Source organism: Psammomys obesus, unplaced genomic scaffold, assembly GCF_907164565.1.
Source record: "Psammomys obesus unplaced genomic scaffold, mPsaObe1.curated_primary_1811, whole genome shotgun sequence".
Lineage (NCBI taxonomy): Eukaryota > Metazoa > Chordata > Mammalia > Rodentia > Muridae > Psammomys > Psammomys obesus.
Genome location: NW_026596117.1, coordinates 26435767 through 26456525, shown reverse-complemented (window position 1 = coordinate 26456525; position 20759 = coordinate 26435767). Strand labels below are relative to the sequence as shown.

Sequence of the window (20759 nt, the reverse complement as noted above, 5' to 3'; positions counted from 1 at the left end):
CACAAAGAGGGGTACTGTTGTCTCAAAAGTAGTGCCGAAGATTTAGGGTTTAGGGGAGTGGTTCTCAACCTTCCTAATTCTACGACTTTTTAATATAGTTCCTCATGTTGTGGTGACCCCAAACCATAAAATTCTTTTTGTTGGTGCTTCATAGGTATAATTTTGCTGCTGTTATGAATTATAATGTAAATAATATCTAATAGGCAGCCCCTGTGAAAGAGTCCTTCAAGGGGTCACTACCCACAGGTTGAGAACTACTGGTCTAGAGCGCTTGAAGTAAACACAATGCCTGTGGGTGTCAGGATTGGCCTGGCCCTAAGATAACAGTCACTCAGGCTGTTGTAAACTACAAGTGACATCACTCTTAAGGATGGGTTTTAAGGCCCAGAAGTAATACTCAAGATTTTAGGGGGATATGGTCTGGGATAAGTAAGACATCAATTCTGGAAGTATGATGGAGCCTGGCTCATCAAAGGACCAACCAGGTTGTAAACTACATCCCTTCTCAGCATTCCAGGAGGAAAACAGGTTAAACATCTCCTTCTTTTAAAGGATGTCTGCATGTTTAACTTTTGCAGCTTCTCCGGTGCCCAGCTGTGTGCACAAGTACTTTTTGGCCTCTGTAAGGGCCAGTCTCATCCTCTCCACCCGCAACCTCTCAGCTTCTGCTCCACTGCCACGGCTGCCTGCCACTGTGGCCCCTGCCATGATAATAATGGACTAACCCTCTGAAACTGTGTGCCAGTCCCCCATTAAACAATTTCTTATATAATAGTTGCTTCAGTCGTGCTGTCTCATCACAGCAACCGAGCAGTAACAAGGACAATGCCAAAGACAACTTACGGAGACTGAGGGCCCACCGAGAATGAAAACAACGGTAAAAGAAAAACAGCTGTGACTATTCCCATCCTTGAATTAAAGCCAGAGGCACGTAGCTCTGGAATGACAGGATGAACTGCTCCGAGATAGCCTTGAATTGAAGCCAGAGGCAGATAGCTCTCAAAGGGCAGGGTGAGTTGTTTTGAGAAAACTCACAAACGGCCAAAAATTGCAAACAGCTAGCTGTAAACTATCTTCATGATATTCTTGCTGACCGATCAACGTATAGAGCAAAAGTGGCCAGATTTTTAAGTATAAAAACCCTGTGCTTTGCATACTTGGGGTCATCTCCTGCCTTTGGAGGGGCGACCCTATCGTGATTGGAATAAAAAAAAAAAACCTCTTGCTTTTGCATCGAGTTGTGGTCTGTGGGAATTCCTGGGAAGGGCGCGATCTTGAATTCCTGAGACCCCAGGTCTTGCAAGACAACAAAGAGAGTTGGTTTACTCTGGCTCACAGAGGAAGTCCATAGCCAGTTGGTACCACTGCTGCTTTGAACTGTGGTCAGGCAGCACAACATAGCAGCCAGTCTGTATAGGAGCTAACTGTTTACCTCATGACCAGGAGGTAAAAGAAAGGAAAGAGAGCAGGTGTCCCATTATTTCTTCAAGGACAGATTCTAGATGCTTAATGAAACAACTAGGCATGTCCCAACAGCATATCTGAACCCAAGTGTAAGTTGTAAATCAACTGGACACAAAAGAAAACTTATATGACAGGAGAAAACCAACTGAGAAAATAAATCCATAAGACTGTCTGTGGGCAAGCCTGTAGGGCATTTTCTTAATTAGTGATTGATGAGGGAGGACCAAGCCCATTGTGGGTGGTCCCACTTGACCTGGTAGTCCCCGTTTCTGTAAGAAAGGCTGAGCAAGCCCATCACTCAGCAGCACCCTTCCATGGCCTCAGCATCGGCTCCTGTCTCCAGGTTCCTCCTGCTCAGTTTGATTTCCTGCACTGGCTTCTTCCCTCAATGGATTGTGAATCAGGATATGTAGTAAGCCAAGTAAACCGTTTCAGTTTCATTTCCTCACCAAGTTGTTTCAGATCGTGGTGTTTCATCACAGCGATATCAACCCCAAGACACCATGGTTACAGCAATAACTGTTGTCTAGGAAATAATGTCTTATCTGATCCATCTTCAGCTAGGTTTTCACTGAAGATCAAAATACATTCAAGCGCAGGTTGCATTCTTTCACTGCGTTATGAAACCGGTGTCTGAGGAAGTCCTGGGGAGTGAGCTGTGTCTTGTACATTCTAGGCACACGCTCCGTCGCTTATACTGCACCCTTTTGTACCAATGGAACCCATTCAGGGGTTGTAGTCAGCATCAAGAAAAGTTAGAATAAGATCAGAGCTAGAGACTTTGGTGAAAACTTGCTTTCATTTATGTACTTATTTATTGAGTCATATAGCAAATTTCTTTTCTTTTTTCTTTTTTTCCACACTGCCTCACACTTGAGCCACTATGTTGGGTTTTCAGATTTATCTGTTAATGGAACAGGTCAAAGTTTAAAGCCATTGTCCCACCCAAACCCCTTTTCATTCCTGAGAGGGCAACATTATGCAGATCTGGCTGACCTCAGTCTTCTTGCCAGGGTCTCCAAAGTGTTGAGAATCATAGCTGTTCACCACTCACCAGGTCAGGGTCTACAGTCTGGCCTAGCTCAGAGGAAGCCCTCGGTTTCAGTCTCCAGCACAGCGCCTGGGGTCCTAGGACTCAGAAGTAAGGGCAGGAGAATCCGAGAAGCTCACGGTAGCCTGGGCCACATAAGACCCTGTCTCAAAAACGAGATACCTGAGCTCGCAGCTGGGTAATGAAACTCATTTCGAACCTTTCTCATATCCTGTGTGTGTTTACTGGGATGTTCAGAGAAGGCGCCTGAGGTCTAGAGGCACAGATGGGGACTCCACTAAGGGCGGCCGCGGGGCGGAGCCCTGGGGCTGGGCGGAGACGCGGGGCGGGGCGGGGCGGAGTCTTGCTGGCGGCTTTTGCGCGGACCCAGGCCTACGTAGGGCGGGGACAGCTTGGGGCGGAGCCATCTTGGGGCGGAGCCAGAGGGGGGCGGCGGGAGGCGTGCTGCGCCGTTGCCGTGAGAACTGGTGACAACAAAAGGCGTGGGCGCGGCGGGGCGGGGCGGAGGAAGGCCGCGGCGTGGGGCAGTGGCCTGCGAAGATCTGGGCTGTCCCGAGCCGGACGGTGCGCCGCGGGCCCGACGGGCGCGAAGCCGGCGGCACCCGGCCTGCGGCGGCCCCGCTGAGAGTCGCGGACGCGGCGGGCGGGCGAGCGGCGGACGGAGCGGGCGTCCTGAGGTAGCGGCGGGGCTGGGGGCTCGGGGCGGAGGGCGGCGGGGCGCGCGGCCGCGGCAGGCGTGAGGAGGACGCCGCCGCGAGCCTGTCCTGGCGAGGGAAGCCTCGGGCGGCGGGACGCTGAGGGACGGTGCCCGCCGCCGGCCCGGGTCTGTTTCCGGGCTCGCACTCAGGCTCCTTTATGCCTTCGTGAGATGCTGCGAACATCCTTATCTGCTGGGAGAGAACTGACAGCCCGCAGAGCACAACTTCTACACTCCCGCCACAGCCCGGGAAGCAGGTATTTGAAGATCCCATTCCTGGCAAGTGGCAAGGCAGGAGGCCCAGGGCTTACATTGCATTTGGTCACATTTCAAAACTCAGTGGGTGTCTCAAAATATTACCAGCCAATCAGATTTCCCTGCTGATTTTTTTTTTAATTTATATCTGACAGTACACAGGACTAAACTGAATCTGAAAAATAACTGTCACATACAGGCTTTTAAAAATTTACTGAATATTGCTTATGAACCATATAGTTATGCACCATTGTTTTTATGATTACAATAAGTGAATTCTAACTGCTTATATGACCACACTACTTATGTCAACTTTGCCTTCATAAAAACCAACGCAGGGAAAACACTCCAATTACAGTTTTGTTTTTAAATTCTTACTTGTTTGTTTTTCAAGACAGGGTTTCTTCGTGTAGCCCTTGCTGTTCTGAAACTCGAGCTGTAGACCAAGCTGGCCTCAAACTCACAGAGATCCCCCTGCCTCTACCTCCCCACTGCTGGGATTAAAGGCTTAAGCCACCACCACTAGGCCAACGTGTATTCTTAAATTAGCAAGTTAACGAAAGAATTTGGGATCATCTTAACATACACCATAATCTTTTTAAAAGTAATTTTTATGTGTGTGTGTGAGAGTGTGAGCATGTGGAGGTCAGAGGAGAATTTACAACTGTCAGTTCTTTACTGCTACTGTGTGGGTTCCAGAGATTGAATTCAGGTTATCAGGCATGTGGCCACAACTGCTTTTGCTGCTGAGTCTTCTCACTGACCCAGACCATGACTTTTGTCTTACTGACTGAGATGATATTAAAAAAAAAAAAAAAAAAAAAAAAAGTGCTGGGCACAATAGCACGCACCTGTCATCCTAGCACTCCGGGAGGCAGAGGCCGGTAGATTCTCTTGAGTTTGAGGCCAGCCTGGCCTACAAAGCAAGTCCAGGACAGCCATGGCTACACAGAGAAACCCTGTCTCAAAAAACCAAAAAAAGTGATGTAATCTGTACAATGAGTGTTGCAAAGACTACATCCCCAAGCTTTTTAGGGTGCTATCTATCTATCTATCTATCTATCTATCTATCTATCTATCTATCTATGTTTCTCAAGACAGGGTTTTCTTGTGTAGACCTGGCTGGAACTCACTGAGTAGACCAGGCTGGCCTCAAACTCAGAGATCCACCTGCCTCTGCTTCCCAAGTGCTGGCATTAAAGGTGTGTGCCACCACTGTATGGCTGAAATGCATTTATATGTGTATATGTGTGTGCTTGCATGAGTTGGTATGTACTCTGTCTGTGCAGGAACTGGAATTACAGGCAATTGTGAGCTGCCTGATGTGGGTGCAGGTAATTGAACCAGAGTCCTGGAAGAGCAGTAAGTGATCTTAACCAATGAGCCATCTCAGCACTTTCCCAAGTCTTTACTTTTAACACGTTTATAACTCCTCAGTTATTTCCTCGCCTGGATTTCTTAACTCTGTGAGTATTGATTATCTAGATTAGTGAAATAGGAAACATCACCATTCTAGAAATACACAGTGGAACCCTTTATAGCTTTATAATTAACCAGTTTAGGGTCCCCAGTCTCCTCAGCTATTTTGAAGCAAGCCTAAATGCTGAATCTTTTCATCATTAATTTACTGAAGCGCTTTACAAGTCAGATAAACTCTTTGTAATATAACTTGTACTTGTGATGAATCTGCTCTAAATGGCTTTGCTTTGAAACATGAGTTTTTATTGCATTAATAGAACCAGTAATTAAAATATATCTTTATTTTGATGTGCAGGAGTCCAGATCTTACATAAAATGGATGCTTCTCACACTGTTACTGAACATTAAAGAGATAATCTAATCAGTAAAGTTCAGGCTGCCATGGAAGAAATACCAGTAAAAGTTGCTGTACGAATTAGACCTCTGCTTTGCAAAGAAGTTCTTCATAATCATCAAGTGTGTGTGAGGGACGTGCCCAACACCCAGCAGATTATCATTGGGAGAGATAGAGTTTTTACTTTTGATTTTGTTTTTGGCAAAAATTCCACCCAAGATGAAGTTTATAATACATGCATAAAGCCCCTGGTGTTGTCACTCATCGAGGGCTATAATGCAACGGTGTTTGCGTACGGACAGACTGGATCTGGGAAGACGTACACCATTGGAGGAGGCCATGTTGGTAAGATTCCCAAGTTCTACGTTAGCACAGTGTGTACCAGGACTGTAAGAAATGGCAGCACTATTGTGCTTTACTTGACTTTCACTCTGCTGACGAACACTTGGCTCTGGCCTGTCTCCTGTTTTAGCTGCAGCAAACACTGCTGTACAGCCATCTGTCTGAGTCCATCGCAGACCTTAACATTTTTAACTTTGTCTTGTTTTTATTGTACTGGAAATAGAACTAGGTTACTGGGCCAGGCGGTGGTGGTGCATGCCTTTAGTCCCGGCATTAGGGAGGCAGAGGCAGGTGGATCTATGTGAGTTCAAGACCAGCCTGGTCTACAGAGTGAGTTATAGGACAGATAAGGCTATACAGAGAAACCCTGTCTCAAAAAACAAAAACAACAACAACAAAAGAACTAGGTTGCTGGCTATGCACCATACACTGAGCTGTACCGCTAGCCTTCTTTTTACATTTTTCTTGTAAGGGAAAGAGTCACTCAGTTGCCCATGCTGGCTTTAAACACACCCTGTAGCCCAAGTCATCCTTGAGATTAGGATTCCTTTGCGTCAGCCCTATTTACACTTGAGTTTGTAGGTATGAGTCAGTAGGCTTTGTCCTGTTATAGCCTTTAAATTTTTTTTTTGGACACAGGGTTTCTCTGCGTGTAGCCTTGGCTGTCCTGGAACTCACTCTGTAGACCAGGTTGGCCTCTAACTCACAGAGATTCTCCTGCCTCTGCCTCCTGAGTGCTGAGATTAAAGGTGTGTGCCACTGTGCCCAGCATAAAATTATTTTTGAGGTTAGCATTCAAAATAATAGGTTTCCTCCTGGCCTCTTCCTATACATATGCCATTATGTTTTCTTCTCAGTCATTGGCCTCCCTCACTACCCTCTCTCAAGCTCCATTCTCCCCAGCTGATCCCTCTCCTCCTCTAGTCAGGTCCCACTCCTGCTTCTTGTTACATGCTGCATCACATAATTTTCTAACTCCAGGGCATTGGCTCCCCTGAAACTGGGGTTACAGGTTGTTGTGACCTGCCGTCTGGGCACTGACAATCAAACTCAGGTCCCTCTGGAAAAGCAGAAGTGCCTTTAGTGATGGAGCCAGCTCTAAAACTGTCATTTGTTTTCTGATTTCCAAGGTGTTTGGACTAGTTGGTGTCCCACCAACAGTGTGCAGGGCTCCATGCTGTCTGTATCCTCACCAGCATTTGCTGTTCCAACAGAGTCTTCTATTGAGAACTGTCTGTTCTGTTCACTGATCCATTTATTGATGGGGTCATTTCTGAAACTCTCTGTGTATTCCAGATATTAATACCCGTGTGTTGTAGTCGAGGAAGATATTTTCTAATCCTGTACTCTGTTCACTCCTTTGCTATATGATAGAAATTTTAATTTTACATAATTTGTCAGTGTAGAGGATAATTTTCTGTGCTATTATAATTTTTTATAGAAAAAAATATATGCCCATGTATAGCTTTAATTTTTAAAATTTATTATTGCAGGAGCATGTCATGGCATATGAGTGGAGGGCGAAGGGCAACTTTTGGGAATAAGGGATTTTTAAATTTATTTTTCAGATATATAGCCTTAAGCCAAGCTGGCCTTGAATGCACTGTGTGGTCAAGGATGACTTTGAACTTCTGATCCTCTTCCCTCCACCTCCTGGTGCTGAGTGCAGAACTGTGTCTGATTCGTGATGTGCTCAAACTCCAACCCAAAGCTTCATGCACACTAGCAAACACTCAAGTGAGCTACATCCCTAGCCCCTTGAAACTGATTTTTAAATTAATTTGCCTCAGGACCTGATGCTGTCATCTGTGACTAAATCCATTCCCCAGCCCAACCCCCATTCTTTCTTAAACTCAGTCTGTTCAGACCTCTACAGACGTTGGGATTGCATTGGTTGAGACTAAATGATGCTCACTCTGCTAATCCCATGGTCAGTTCTTATTTCTACCTCAATGGGCCCATTAGCACATTATCCACTCAGTTGCCAGGTAACCGACCACATTCCTGGTTTTTTCTCCTACTTTTCTAGTCCTCCCTTAGGGGCTCTGGAGTGAACCTAGTAAGTGAAGTGCTCTAAAGCGCAGTTTTTGGCTCCCCCTCCCCACCCCATTCTCTTTTTAAAGAGCTCTTGTCCTTAGTGGGTACAGCCAGCCTCATTACATTATGTGCTGTCTGTACGTAGATGACTGTCAGTTGTTTCCCTCAGCCCAGGAAAGCTTTGAGGACTCACACCAACTGCCTGGATGGGTTAGAAACATGTACTGTAATTTTCTCCAACCAACCAGAACACTCATCACTGGGAACTCCAGTGACTCTAAACAAAATCCTGGAGTCAGCTTGACTCATTGCTTTCTTTCATATGTCACATCCAGTCTATCAGAAACTTCCCAATCTGCTTAAAAAAAAAAAAAAAAAGATTTTATTTTACATGTATGAGTGCTCTATCTGCATGTACACCTGCATGTCAGAAGAGGGCATCAGATCACATTATAGATGGTTGTGAGTCATGTGGTTGCCAGGTGCCAGTGGAGTCCAGAAAAGGGTATTAGATCCCCTGGGACTAGAGTTAAATGGGTGCTGGCAACTGAACCTGGGTCCTTTGGAAGAGCAGCAAATGCTTTTAACCAAAGAGCCATCTCTTCAGCCCCTTCATCCTTCCATGTGCTCCCCAAGCCTGAGAGGATAAGGCCTTACTATGTAGATTGGGCTGGCCTCAAAGTCTTACTAACCCTTCTCAGCTCCTAGGTGTGTGCTGTCACATGCAGTTGACAGAAACCCTTAGTGGCTCCTCAGCATAAATCCAGGTTCCATCCTGATACCATGTCAGGACCTGTTACATTTATCTTCCAAATCCCTCAGAACACTATAGGAGCCCCTGAAGTGGTCTCTCCCCTCATGCTCCAGCAGAAGACAGCAATGAGAACAGTCTCTGTGAGATTTCAGACCATCATGTTACAGCTCCACCCTGTGGCTTTGACCTCAGCCAGGATGACTCCAAATGTAGAGCAGTCTACAAGGACTCCATGATCTAACGTGTGGTACCCCTCTGACCTCATTTCTTGTGTGCTCTTGCTCCCGGTTCTGGCTGTGCTGGCCTTGTTTGTGACGGCATCAGTTAGAGCCTTCAGGGAGTGTTCTTGCACACTTTCAGGGTTTGCTCATGGCCTTCATAGTTAGAATGACAGTTACAGTCCCACTTAGGTCTCTATACCCCGCCCTCCAAGTGCTCTTTCTGTTCCTGTTGACTTGAACTTATTCATGTTTGTCTATTTCTGAAGTAGCCTTGCTCTATAGCCCGGATTGGCTATGAATTCTCAGCCCTCATATCTCAGCACCCCAATTGAGTTTTAGGTGTATACCAGCATTATAATATACCATATAATTTACATATTGCATTTGTATGTAGTAAACCCTGAGGACATAGTTGCTAAATGAATACATTCTGCATAAGGGATACATATGAAAAGTTTGCCTGAATGTTTTGTGTGTAGGCATATGTGCATGGTACTGCACATGCATGTGTGTATGCTTTTGTGTCTGTGCAATCACATGTGGAGGCCAGAGGAGGATGTCGAGTGTCCTGCTGCAGTGCTCTCACCTCTATCTCCTTGAGACAGGGTCTTTCACTGAGTCTGGAGCTAGGCTGGCAACCATCAAACCCCAGTGGTCCTCCTGACTGCCCATGTGCCGTGCCTGACTTCTTCCATGGGTGCTGGATCCCACCTCGGGCCCTTGTGCCTATGCAGCAATGCTCTGACCTGATGACCCATGCCCCCAGCCTTTTGACCCCTGAATTTTATGGTTGTATGGTGTAGTCCTGGCTAAATTCAATTAAGTAATATACTTTTTGAGGCTCTGTTTTGCTCTGTAACTGACTGGAACTTAGTATGTGACCAGCCAGGATGCCTGTGTCTCTTGAGTGCTGTGTTTAAAGGTGTGTGCTACCATGCCTGCCCAGTTTTAAATTGTTAGAATAGAAATGTAAGAAAAGTATACTGAAGAAAAATGTACTGTCATTTTCTCCAGCCAACCAGAGCACTCATCACTGGGAACTCCAGTGACTCTAAACAAAATCCTGGAGTCAGCTTGACTCATTGCTTTCTTTCATATGTCACATCCAATCTATCAGAAACAGAAAAAAGAAAAGAAAATGTAAGAAAAGCATACATTTCAGATTGTAGCTTTCTTATGTTTTAAGACTCCGTTTTTCTTTCTCTTTCTAACTTTTCAGCATCAGTTGTGGAGGGTCAAAAGGGTATCATTCCTCGAGCTATCCAAGAAATATTTCAGAGCATCTCTGAAAATCCTAGCATTGACTTTAAAATCAAAGTGTCATATATAGAAGTGTATAAGGAAGACCTAAGAGATCTTCTAGAGCTGGAGACTTCTATGAAGGGCCTTCACATCCGAGAAGATGAGAAGGGAAACACAGGTGAAGTACTTAGAGAAATTATTGTGTGCCTTCATTAGCATCTCAAAAAAACGTGTCAGTATTCCAAGAATTAAAAAAAGTATGCACAATTTGTTTTTACTTTTTATTCATATACTTGCTTTGCCATGCTAGAAACCTATCCAGTGCTAGGAAAGTGTTGTGCCACCGAATTCCATCCCCAGCCTTCTTGCTTCATTTTTAATTTTAATAGACTTTGGGATATCTCAGTATAAATTTTCTAGATTAGCCTTGAGCTTGTTTTTTTTTTTTTTTCAGGCTGGCTTTGAACTTTTAATCCTGCCTCACAAGTTTGTCTGCCAGGCATCGCTCCTTGTATTTCTTATAATAATTACAAATTAAAGTACTGAAACAAAGTGTTCTTCCTATTTTGCTTTGTTTTCCTTGAGTCTGGAGCTTGAGCCCAGGGCCTCACATGTTTGTCAGTCATTTTAAAGACTAAATATGATGATTGATTAAAAGCAACAATTGTATCTTAACAAATAAAATACATCCTTTAGAGTTTAAACATAAGTCCTGTTTCTTAAAACCATTCCTGTTGGGGCTTTCTGAAATTATATTAATGATACTGATATTAATATTATTTGAAACATTACTGCTTTTTTTTTTTTAAAGAAACCATTTTTGGGGGTTGCTTAGCAAAGGGTAACTGTTGTGTGATTAATTGTACTGGATTTTGATGAGAACTTGATTTTAAAACTTTCTGTTTTAAGTGATTGTTGGGGCCAAGGAATGCCAAGTAGAGAGCGCGGATGAAGTGATGAGTCTGCTGGAGGTAGGGAATGCGGCCAGGCACACAAGTACCACCCAGATGAACCAGCACTCCAGTAGGTCACATGCCATTTTCACAATAAGTGTTTGCCAAGTCGAGAAAAGTACAGAGGCAGCTGAAGGTGGAGAGTGGTATTCACGTCGGCATATTGTCTCCAAATTCCATTTTGTGGATTTGGCTGGATCAGAAAGAGTGACCAAAACTGGGAATACTGGTGAGCGATTCAAAGAGTCCATTCAGATCAACAGTGGGCTGCTTGCTTTAGGAAACGTCATAAGTGCCCTTGGGGACCCGCGCAGGAAGAGCTCTCATATTCCATACAGGGATGCTAAAATTACCCGGCTTCTGAAAGATTCCCTGGGAGGCAGTGCCAAGACTGTCATGATCACGTGTGTCAGCCCATCCTCCTCAGATTTTGATGAGTCCTTAAATTCTCTCAAATATGCCAACAGAGCACGGAACATTAGAAACAAGCCTACTTTAAACTTCAGCCCTGATTCAGACCGAATGGATGAGATGGAATTTGAGATTAAGTTGCTTCGAGAAGCTTTGCAGAGCCATCAGGCCAGTATCAGCCAGACTAGCCAGACCCCTTCAGAGGTTGTGCCTGACCAGAATCGGATCCAGTCTCTGGAGGAGCAGGTGGCTCAGCTGCAGGAGGAATGTCTGGGTTACCAGGACTGCATAGAGCAAGCGTTCACCTTCCTAGTAGACTTAAAAGATGCAGTCAGGCTAAACCAGAAACAGCACCACAAGCTACAGGAGTGGTTTAGCAGGACTCAGGAAGTCAGGAAGGCTGCCCTCTCCCCATTCCCAGGAAACCAGGGCACTGGGAACCTGGAAGAAGGAACCCAGCATGTGACAGTTCTCCAGCTGAAGAGAGAGCTTAAGAAATACCAGGTACTGAGACATTACTGATTAGCTACTGTGGTTTTAGACTGTGTATTGCAGTGGAAGCCTGGTTGGAACTCAGTAAGTAGACCAGCCAGGACGGCCTGGACTCCATCCTTTGATTCTTGTTGCTGGGATTACAGGAGGGTGTGGTCCCTCCACTAAGAGAACTCCCACCCCTCTGGTGGTGATGGGCATTGAACACACGGCCTTGCATATACTAGGAAAGTATCAACTTCTGATAGAGCTCCAGATCCACTTTGTCTTCTTTGAAATAAAGTCTCAGTCTCTTGTCCAGGCTGGTCTGGAACTCATGTGCCCAGGCTGGCCTTGAACTCAGGGCAGTCCTCTTGCCTCTGCTTCCTATGTTGAGTTACTGGTATGAGCTCTTACACCTGGCTCATAGACAGCACTTGTTTATGTTTAAGGACTACATTCATTTGGACAAGTAAATTCTAAAAGTGATCCTGGAATTTCAGAAGTTCTGAATTTAAAAAGATATATTTCTTACTGTGTGTGTGTGGTATGTGAATGGTCTGTGTGCAGGCGTGTATTTGCAGAGGTCAGAGGACAACTTTGGGGAGTGTTTTTCTCTTTTAAGAATTATATAAAAATTAGGTGGGTGTGTTGGGACACTTCTTTAACCCTACCACTTGGGAGGCAGGTCAACCTCTGTGATATCTACGCCATCCTGGTCTATACAGTGAGATCTAGTCCAGCCAGGGCTACAGAGTGAGAACCTGTTTTTAAGAACAAAAAAGGAAAGAATTATATACAAACCTCACTTGCCTTTCATCTTGTCATTGATATGTCTCATTTCCTATTCTTCCTCAAATTTATTCTTTGTTAGTTTCTTTTCTCTCTCCTATGAGGTGATCAAAGTATATTTTAAGGTATCATATTTATTAAATAGAGTCTTATGAACTTTCATAGCTATTGAGAAGATCAAAGAAACAGTTTTACAAACAAAATTAAATTATATTTCTCTGAGTTTGCTTCCTTTCCATGTGTGTTTGTGAGCTTAAACCCAAGGCTTAGAGTGGTGCTAGGCATGCACTGTATTACCAAGCTGCATCCTCAGTCCTGTCTATCTGTCTGTCTGTCTCCTTTCCTGCCTTTTTCCTCTCTGTCTGTCTCTTTCTGTCTCTGTCTCTCTGTCTCTCTCTCTCTCTGAGACAGTCTCATACAATACCCCAGGAACTCCATCAATATTCTAGTCTTTCCTTGAACTCGGAGTAATCTTCTGCCTCAGTTTCCCAAGAATTGGGATTACAGGTGTGAGTCAACATGTCTGGCTTATGGGTCCGTGTTTTTTGTTTGTTTGTTTTTGAGAAAGAATTTTATAAAGCCCGGGTTGGCCTCCTTGCCATATAGCTCAGGATGGCCTTGAACTTCTTTGTTGTTGTTGTTTTTGTTTTTGAGACAGGATTTCTCTGTGTAACAGCCTTGGCTGTCCTGGAACTCACAGAGATTGGCCTGCCTCTGCCTCCCATCCTTGAACTTGTGATCTTTCTTCCTCTACCTTCCACTGCTGAGATTATAGGATTATGTCAGCCACACCAAGTTTTACTGTGGAAATCAAACTGAGGGCTTTGCACAGCATAGGTAGGCACTCCACCAATACATCCCTAGGGTGCCCACTGTAGTTCGTGAAAGAAGACAATACTTTATTCCTTGAGTTTGGATTATACATTTATTTATTTACATTGTATATTATAAATATATTTATATATTTTTATTTGGGGTATTTTATTATTTTCTGGGATTAAAGACAAGGTGTGTGTCACTACAGCTGTCTACGTACTTGATTTTTAAACAGTGTGGGTGAGTACATGCATACATATTACATGGATATATATTTAGTTCAAATGTATCTGCTCACATTTAAATAATTAGATTTATTTGTGTGTGTACCACAATGAGTGTATAGGTATAGCTTCCAAGAATCACTTGTCTTCTACCATGTAGTTCCCAGGGATTGAACTCCCGTTTTCAGGTGTAGTAGCAGATGCCTTTACCCACTAAGCCACCTTACTGCAACCCCCTTTTAAAGAAGGATTAGGTACAGGAGCCAGTAGAGCGCAAGATAAAATCAGTTCTGCTTCGTGTCTGGCATCTGGGCTACAAAGGGCTTTGGTAGCCACTCTCCAGCTCTGTTGCTCTAGGACTGATGGCCGCTCTCTCAGACTTGTCCCACTGCATGTCTGTAGCTTACCTTAATCAGTGTCCATGACTCTGGCATTTCCAGTATCCTTGGGTTCCATTATAACTTAGGTTTTTGCCTAAGTTGTCACAGGTTTACCTGTTGTCCTCTCGGGGATCCGTTGCACGGCAGCCTGTGTTGCTACATTGCCTGTCATCACTGGCTTTCTAAAACCTTGGTATAAGCCTTCGTGGCCTCCTTACTCTTACATCTGCCATACCTACATAATCAGTATCTCCTGGATAATGCTGCCAAGCTCTGCTGCTACTTGAGGTGTAGCCTGGCTCCTTTGTATCACAGTTGTGTTTACCTCGTGTGCCGACTCCATGAGACATTCCCTAGGTAGTTGTTTTTAGAAGGAAACCCCTTCAACAGCAGGCTCAGTTTAGGCTCTCTTCTTTCAAATGAATTTTCATTCTCACCAGATGGAGCTTTTCTTAGGTGGAATCTTCCCATTAAGATGCCTTTCCTCTTTCCCCAGTGCAAAGCAATGTTTTTAATGGTGCTAATCTCTAACAATTACAGCTGCTCTGTTAGCCACCTGTCTATAACTTTCATTTCTTTCCCTGCCAAACAGTACATTTTCCCGACAAGTGTATGCTCTGCTTGTTGCTTTCTCTCTCACTGTAGGGCAGATAAGAGCAGTGAGCGGTAACTGTACCATAGCCTAAATGCTACCCTTGTTCTTGTGGAAAGAGTGCAGTCTTTGTTAGCCTGTAACTGTTCCGGAAACATCAGTCCCTGTTTCCCTCTGAAGCCAATCAAGTCTCCACTTCTTTGGGAACACATTTCTTTTGGCATTCTGGTCTATCAAACTGCTGCCGCCAGAATGGCCCATTAAGCTCTAAGTTATAGCATTCTAGGTATTTTTTTTTTTAACCTTAGTTTTCCAAACTCTTTCATAGTCCTCTTGCAAACCAGGTCATGTGATGAGGTTCATCCCAGCAAAGGCACTGCTTGCCAGTTATTTTCTTGTTGCTGTGGCAGAGTACCTGCAAAAGCAACCTGAAGAGAGGAGGGTTTATTTTAGCTAAAGGTTTGAGTATACAGTCCATCATGACAGGGCAACCATGATGGCAGGAGCATGAGGAGCTGGTCATGTTCCACTCTGTCAGGAAGAAGACAGATGGAGGCTGGTGTTCCAGGACTTCCTCATCTTCCTTCCCATGGAATGGGACCACCGTTTGCATGCAGAGTTTTCATGGTAATTCCTTCGGCCCCTTTATTTCTGCCTGCTTCAAAAAGAATCTAGAAAAGGTAAAATGAAAAGGATAAGAAAACCTTACACGGTTTTTTCAAGCTGTCACTGTGAAGTTTACACTGTTCTGTATGTAGTTCTCTTGAGAATTTGCTGAGCTCTGTGCCTTCTTTCCCTCCCAGTGTGCTCTGGCTGCCGATCAAGTGGCATTCACACAGAAGGAGATGGAGATGGAGGAGCTAAGGAATCAAGTGCAGCTGATGGTGCAGGAGAACAAAGAACATGCTGTATCTTTGAAAGAAGCACAGAAAGTGAATAGGTTGCAGGTAAGGCTTAGAGCACAGAGCTCCGGAAATGCAGCACCACAGACCAGCATCTCAAACCACAGACTGGTGCTTTACAGAGCTGTTTCAGGTGGGTAGCTGTGGACACTGGCAACTGAAATAATTCCCTTTTTTTTAACCCCTAAATCTTTTTCTTTTTTTCTTTCCTTTTTTTAAAAAAGATTTATTTATTATATATACAGTGGTCTGCCTGCATGTACACCTGTACACCAGATGATTGCACCAGATTCATTATAGATGGTTGGGAGGTATCATGTGGTTGCTGGGAATTAAACTAAGGACAGCGAGTGCTCTTAAGCTCTAAACCATCTCTCTACCCCCCAACCCCCAACTATTCTTTTCTTTTCTTTTAGCTTTTCAAAACGGTTTCTCTGTGTGGCTGTCCTGGAACTCACTCTGTAGAGCAGACTGGCCTCAAACACATAGAGATCTGTCTGCCCCTGCCTCCTGAGTGCTGGGATTAAAGGTGTGCACCACCCTGACACCAGCCTCTGCCCCACCTCCAGAAAAACTTTGACTTTTATAATTTATATTATCCTCTTATACTACATGAATGATTTGTTCTTTGATTCTAGTTAAGTCTTTCAAATTCTTTATCTTGGAATTCCTATGAGTAACACAGATATGCCTGCATATTTAAAATTGTTTGCCCAGGGCCAAGTATGGTGGCCCACCCCTTTAATCCTAGTACCCAGAAGGCAGAGGTAAGCGATTTCTAAGAGAACGAGGCCAGACTAGTTTGCACAATGAGTTCCAGGCCAGCCTGATGTACATAGGGAGTTCTGGCCAGGCAGGACTACAAAGTAAGATCCTGTCACAAAAATAAAACAAAATGATGTGTGACTAGTGCTCTGAAATACTTGCCCTGTTTTTGTTTTGTTTATTAATCTTTGTATAGCAGAGACAGAGGTCCAGTTTCTTTCTTCTCTGTCTGAATATCCAATTTCCTGAGGGCAATTTATTGAAAATACTGTCCTTTCTTCAGGGTGTACTTGTACTGTCTGTCTTACTTAGGGTTTCTATTGCTGCAACAAAACATCGTGACGAAAAAGCAACTTGTGGAAGAAAGGGTTTATTCACTCTGTTGCCTGCTGAGGGTACTGTGGCATGTTAACGATTAGTTCTTCCAGTCCACAAACATGGAAGGCCATTTTATCGGTGGCTTCCCCCTTTAGTTTCTTTCATTGGAGTCTTATCATTTTCATTGTAGAGGTTATTCACTTTTTGGTGATATTTAATTTTTTTGTGGCTACTATGAATTGAGATTATTTTCTTAGCTTTTATCCAGGATTTTTGTTATTGGTATTTAAAAGCTCTACTCATTTTTATATATTTATTTGCATTCTGCAACCCAAATGAACTCATTTATCATTTTCAGTAAGTTATTTTTGGTGGAATGTTTAGTTCAAAAAAATCATAGGGTTGGAGAGATGGCTCAGTCATTAAAGGCTAGGCTTACAGGCAAAAATATAAAAATAAGATTATATTGGTGCTGGAGAGATGGCTCAGTGGTGAAGAGCGCACATTGCTCTTCAGAGGACCTGGGTTTGGTTTCCAGACCTGAATCAGGCAGCTCACAATTGCCTGTAACTACAGTTCCAGGGGATCTGACACCCTCTAGCCTCCTCAGTCACCTGCAGTATGTACATTCATGTAGGAAAACATATACACACATGAATCTTTAAAAGATCTGTTATCCTCAAACAGGAGTAATTTGTTCTCTTCTTTTTAAAAATTTTATTTAAAATTTTACAATTATGTATATGTTTAGAATATATTGTGATCATATTCAGTGTCTTATCTTTCTCACTCTAGCTTTCTTTCTTCACACACTCTGTGTCTGTGTGTGTGTGTGTGTGTGTGTGTATGTGTGTGTGTGTACGCAGCTCTTGTGCAGGTAACCATAGCTGCTCTGTGTTTGTGGTTTTAATGTGATGTAGGATCTAGAATATGGGATTTCCTAGTGCTCCTCTCCATTCTCTGGCTCTTATAAGCTTTCCAGCCTGCCATCTGTGGTGCTCCCTGGGCCATGGAGAGGTGATAAAGATGTCATGTTTAGGGCTGAGCATAGTCGCTAATTCTCCGCACTGTGACAGTTGAGTCTCACAGTGACTGTCACCTTCTGCAAAAAGCAGCTAACACTTAGAAGCAGTTTATTCACTTAGCAGACATCACCAGTCCATTCTCTCCCGAGGCCTGTGGCCTCCCCAGCCACAGCCTGTTGACCAAGTTTTCAGAACTAGGTGTGCGTTCCTTCCTATGGAGTAAGCCAGTTGTAAAGCAAATGGTTAACCCCAAAACATACTTGCCCAGAAGGTCAGGGTATAGCACAAAGGGTTCACAGCCACACCTTGTGGCAGTGTGAGCGCTAGGCCACAGGCTGGAGCATCCAGTTTAGTTCTAGATTTCTTTGTTCCGCAACCATATTGCCTTCAGCGTTAGTTTTGGTGAGTCACCAAGAACAGTGGCAATGTTGTATTGTGGAAAGACTTTATAGCACTATAACAAACAGAGAAGTTCAGTAAGTGCACAGGGATATTTGCTTGCAAATTGTCCTCTGGGGGACAATATTATCAACTCTCCATTCAAGCTTCTTAAGTAATATTTTTATTTGGTTTTAGTTAGCTTATATAATAAATTTCATATATTCTTAGTTTTGGCTGGCCCTTTTTCCAGCCTTCCTTCTCCCAATCTCTATACCTTCACCCCTGTTTCAGTCTTTCAACCCTAATATTCCTCCCTCTTCTTTATAACAGGTGACTTTGTTCTTCCCGCCCCCATGAAGAGCTCACCTTCTTCACCTATAAGGGATCCTGTGCCAGGTTTTCATTCCCACTGGAACGCATGAGTCTGAAGGTTTTGAAGTTAGGATCCACATATAATAATGTGTGGGTTACTTCATTCACTATAACCTTTTCCAGGTGCATCTGCTTTGCTGGAGAAGTTCACCTTCTTTCAGCTAACTGTGTGTAGGCACCACATTTTCATTACCCATTCATCAGTTAATGGATATGTAGTGATTCTGTTTCCTGGGTGAGGTGAACAGGTGACAGTTTCCTTAGCATTATAAAAGAATTCTAATTTCATGAGAACCAGGTGCTGATTATTGTACTCTTTGAGCAACTGGAGTCTACTTTAGAAAGTCCTTCTCTGCACCTCTATCTCGTAGGTATCTTCATCCTACCTTTTCTTTTGGAAGCTTCAGTGTTTGCAGCTTTTACATTAAGGCCTTTGACCCATTTGGAGTTGATTTTTGTGGAGGGTACTTTAGATACCCAGTTTTTCCAACATTATCCATTGAAGGGGCTGTTTTTTTCAACAGTGTTTGTTTGTTTGTTTGTTTGTTTGAACATCTTTGTCAAAAGTCAGTTGAATCACTGATGATGGCTTACGTGGGAGGCAGAGCCAGGTAGATCTCTGTGAGTTTGAGGCCAGCCTGGTCTACATAGTGAGTTCTAGGCTAGCCAGGAATGTACATAGGGAAACTTAGTCTCAAAAGAATCAATATCTGGTGTTTGAAGTTGTGTGGACGTAAATCTAGGTCCCCTGTTCTATTCCACTGGCTGGCATCTGGTACCACATTGGTCTTTGTTACTGTGAGTGTGTATTATAACTCTGAAATCAGGCATGATAATACTCAACCATGTGTGTTGTTGTTTTGTTTTGTTTTTTTGTTTGTTTATTTTTGCTCATCGTTCGTTCCTGTGAGTCTCTGGGTCTTCTGTGGTTCCATATGAATTTTAAGACTTTCCCCTCAATTTCTGTGAGTGATGTCACTGATGTTTTGATTGGTATTGCATTGAATCTATAAATTGTTTTTTGGCAAGATGGACATTGTCACAATATTGATCATTCTAACCTATGACAGGAGAAGTCTTTCCATCTTTTAGTGTCTTCCTCAGATTTTAAGGTTCTCACTGTGGAAGTCTTTCACACCCTGGGGTAGGTTTATTCCAAGCTATTTTATTTTGGCATCAGGCTGTTGTAAGCAGAGAGTTTCTCTGATTTCTTCCTAGTGTACCTGTCATAGTATATTTTTATGTTAATTGTATCACTCACTGTGCTTAGAGAGTATCCGCTCTGGTTTTCTGGTGGCTCTCATGTATAGCATCTGCCAGTGAGGACACTTTGGCTTCTGCCTTTTCCTTTTTTTTTTTTTTTTTTTTTTTTGAGCCTTTTGTAGCCCCAGCAGGCATGAAACTTGATTTGTAGGACAGACTGGCCTTGCACTCTCAGAGATCTGCCTTCTGGGTTCCTTTCCTATTTGTGTACTTTTCATTTGCTCTTTTGGTCTTAGTACTCTGGCTAAGGTTTTAAGTAGCATATTGGATGAGATTGGAGAAAGTAGAGCTCTGTCTCCCTTGCTGTGATCTCTATGTGTAGTACCTTTTGTGCTTTTCAGCCTTGTCTAGTACATCTTGTATTTTAGCAGAAAGTTCAATAGAATCAGTGTCAAATTATCCAATCACAGCGGATGGGGCATTATTATTTTTTAGGTTTTTTTTTTTTTTCTTATTTCTGCTTTTACTATTTAGTAAGTTTGGGGTTGGGAATATGGCTCAGTGGTAGTATGCACAAAGCCCTGGATCTGATGCCAGTCCTGAAGAAGAAAAATAGTCTTAGCTTTTAGTTTCAATACTAGTTACTTATGGATACCAGAGGAAAGAGATAATGAGGAGCCATTTAGGCAGTTGTGATTTTGGGCAGTGCAACTTAGTTCTGACTCATGATTACATGTGTACTGAGGTTCTCTGTTTCTGAAACATCTCTCTTCTACAAAGAACGAAAAGATACTACAACAGCAACTTCTTGTGGACCAGCTGAGTGGAGAATTGGCAAAGTTTAACTTGTCGATGACATCTTCAGTTAAGGAAAGTTGTGGAGATGGTCCTGATACCAGGATCTCTGAAAAGAGACCACACACAGTACCATTTGATAATCACTGGGGACACTATGTCTATATCCCATCAAGACAGGATTTCAAGCAGGTGAGTCAAGCATTAGCCTCAGTTCTTTTGAGACTTTAAAGATACTTACAACCCCAGAGTGTTTGGAAAGTCTTAGGAGTTATTTTTTTCTTTTGGTTTTATGGACACTTCCATATGTACATTTTCTTTTAAGTATTTCAAAGATAAAAATTAGTAAATAAGAGAATGTCTAGAAAGGTTTAGAGGGAATATTGAGCCAGTAAAAGCTGCCCCTGCTGCTGTGCTTTCAGACATGGCTAGTTTAATGGTGTCAAGACCCTGTCCCTGTAACCTCTCAAAATTAAGTGAGGC

The 20759-nt window shown here is 43.4% G+C and overlaps 2 protein-coding genes across 3 annotated transcripts in view; one reads left to right on the top strand and one right to left on the bottom strand.

Annotated features, from left to right (window-relative positions):
• Positions 1–2748: 2748 nt before the first annotated feature.
• On the bottom strand, positions 2749–3486 carry LOC129692734 (uncharacterized). Its single transcript, XM_055629188.1, has one exon. It carries the CDS (start codon positions 3484–3486, stop codon positions 2749–2751), a length of 738 nt encoding a protein of 245 aa, XP_055485163.1.
• Positions 3146–20759, top strand: part of Kif27 (kinesin family member 27) — a 65345-nt gene continuing 47731 nt past the window's right edge. The window contains exons 1-6 of one of the 2 annotated variants that reach the window (XM_055629295.1): positions 3146–3192; positions 5242–5625; positions 9854–10054; positions 10786–11744; positions 15319–15462; positions 20262–20468. In XM_055629295.1, coding sequence (XP_055485270.1) covers positions 5328–5625; positions 9854–10054; positions 10786–11744; positions 15319–15462; positions 20262–20468 — 1809 coding nt within the window. In that variant the 5' untranslated portion in view covers positions 3146–3192; positions 5242–5327. Of the gene's footprint in view, positions 3193–5241; positions 5626–9853; positions 10055–10785; positions 11745–15318; positions 15463–20261; positions 20469–20759 lie in introns of those variants that run through there. The other variant, XM_055629296.1, reaches the window with a different exon arrangement.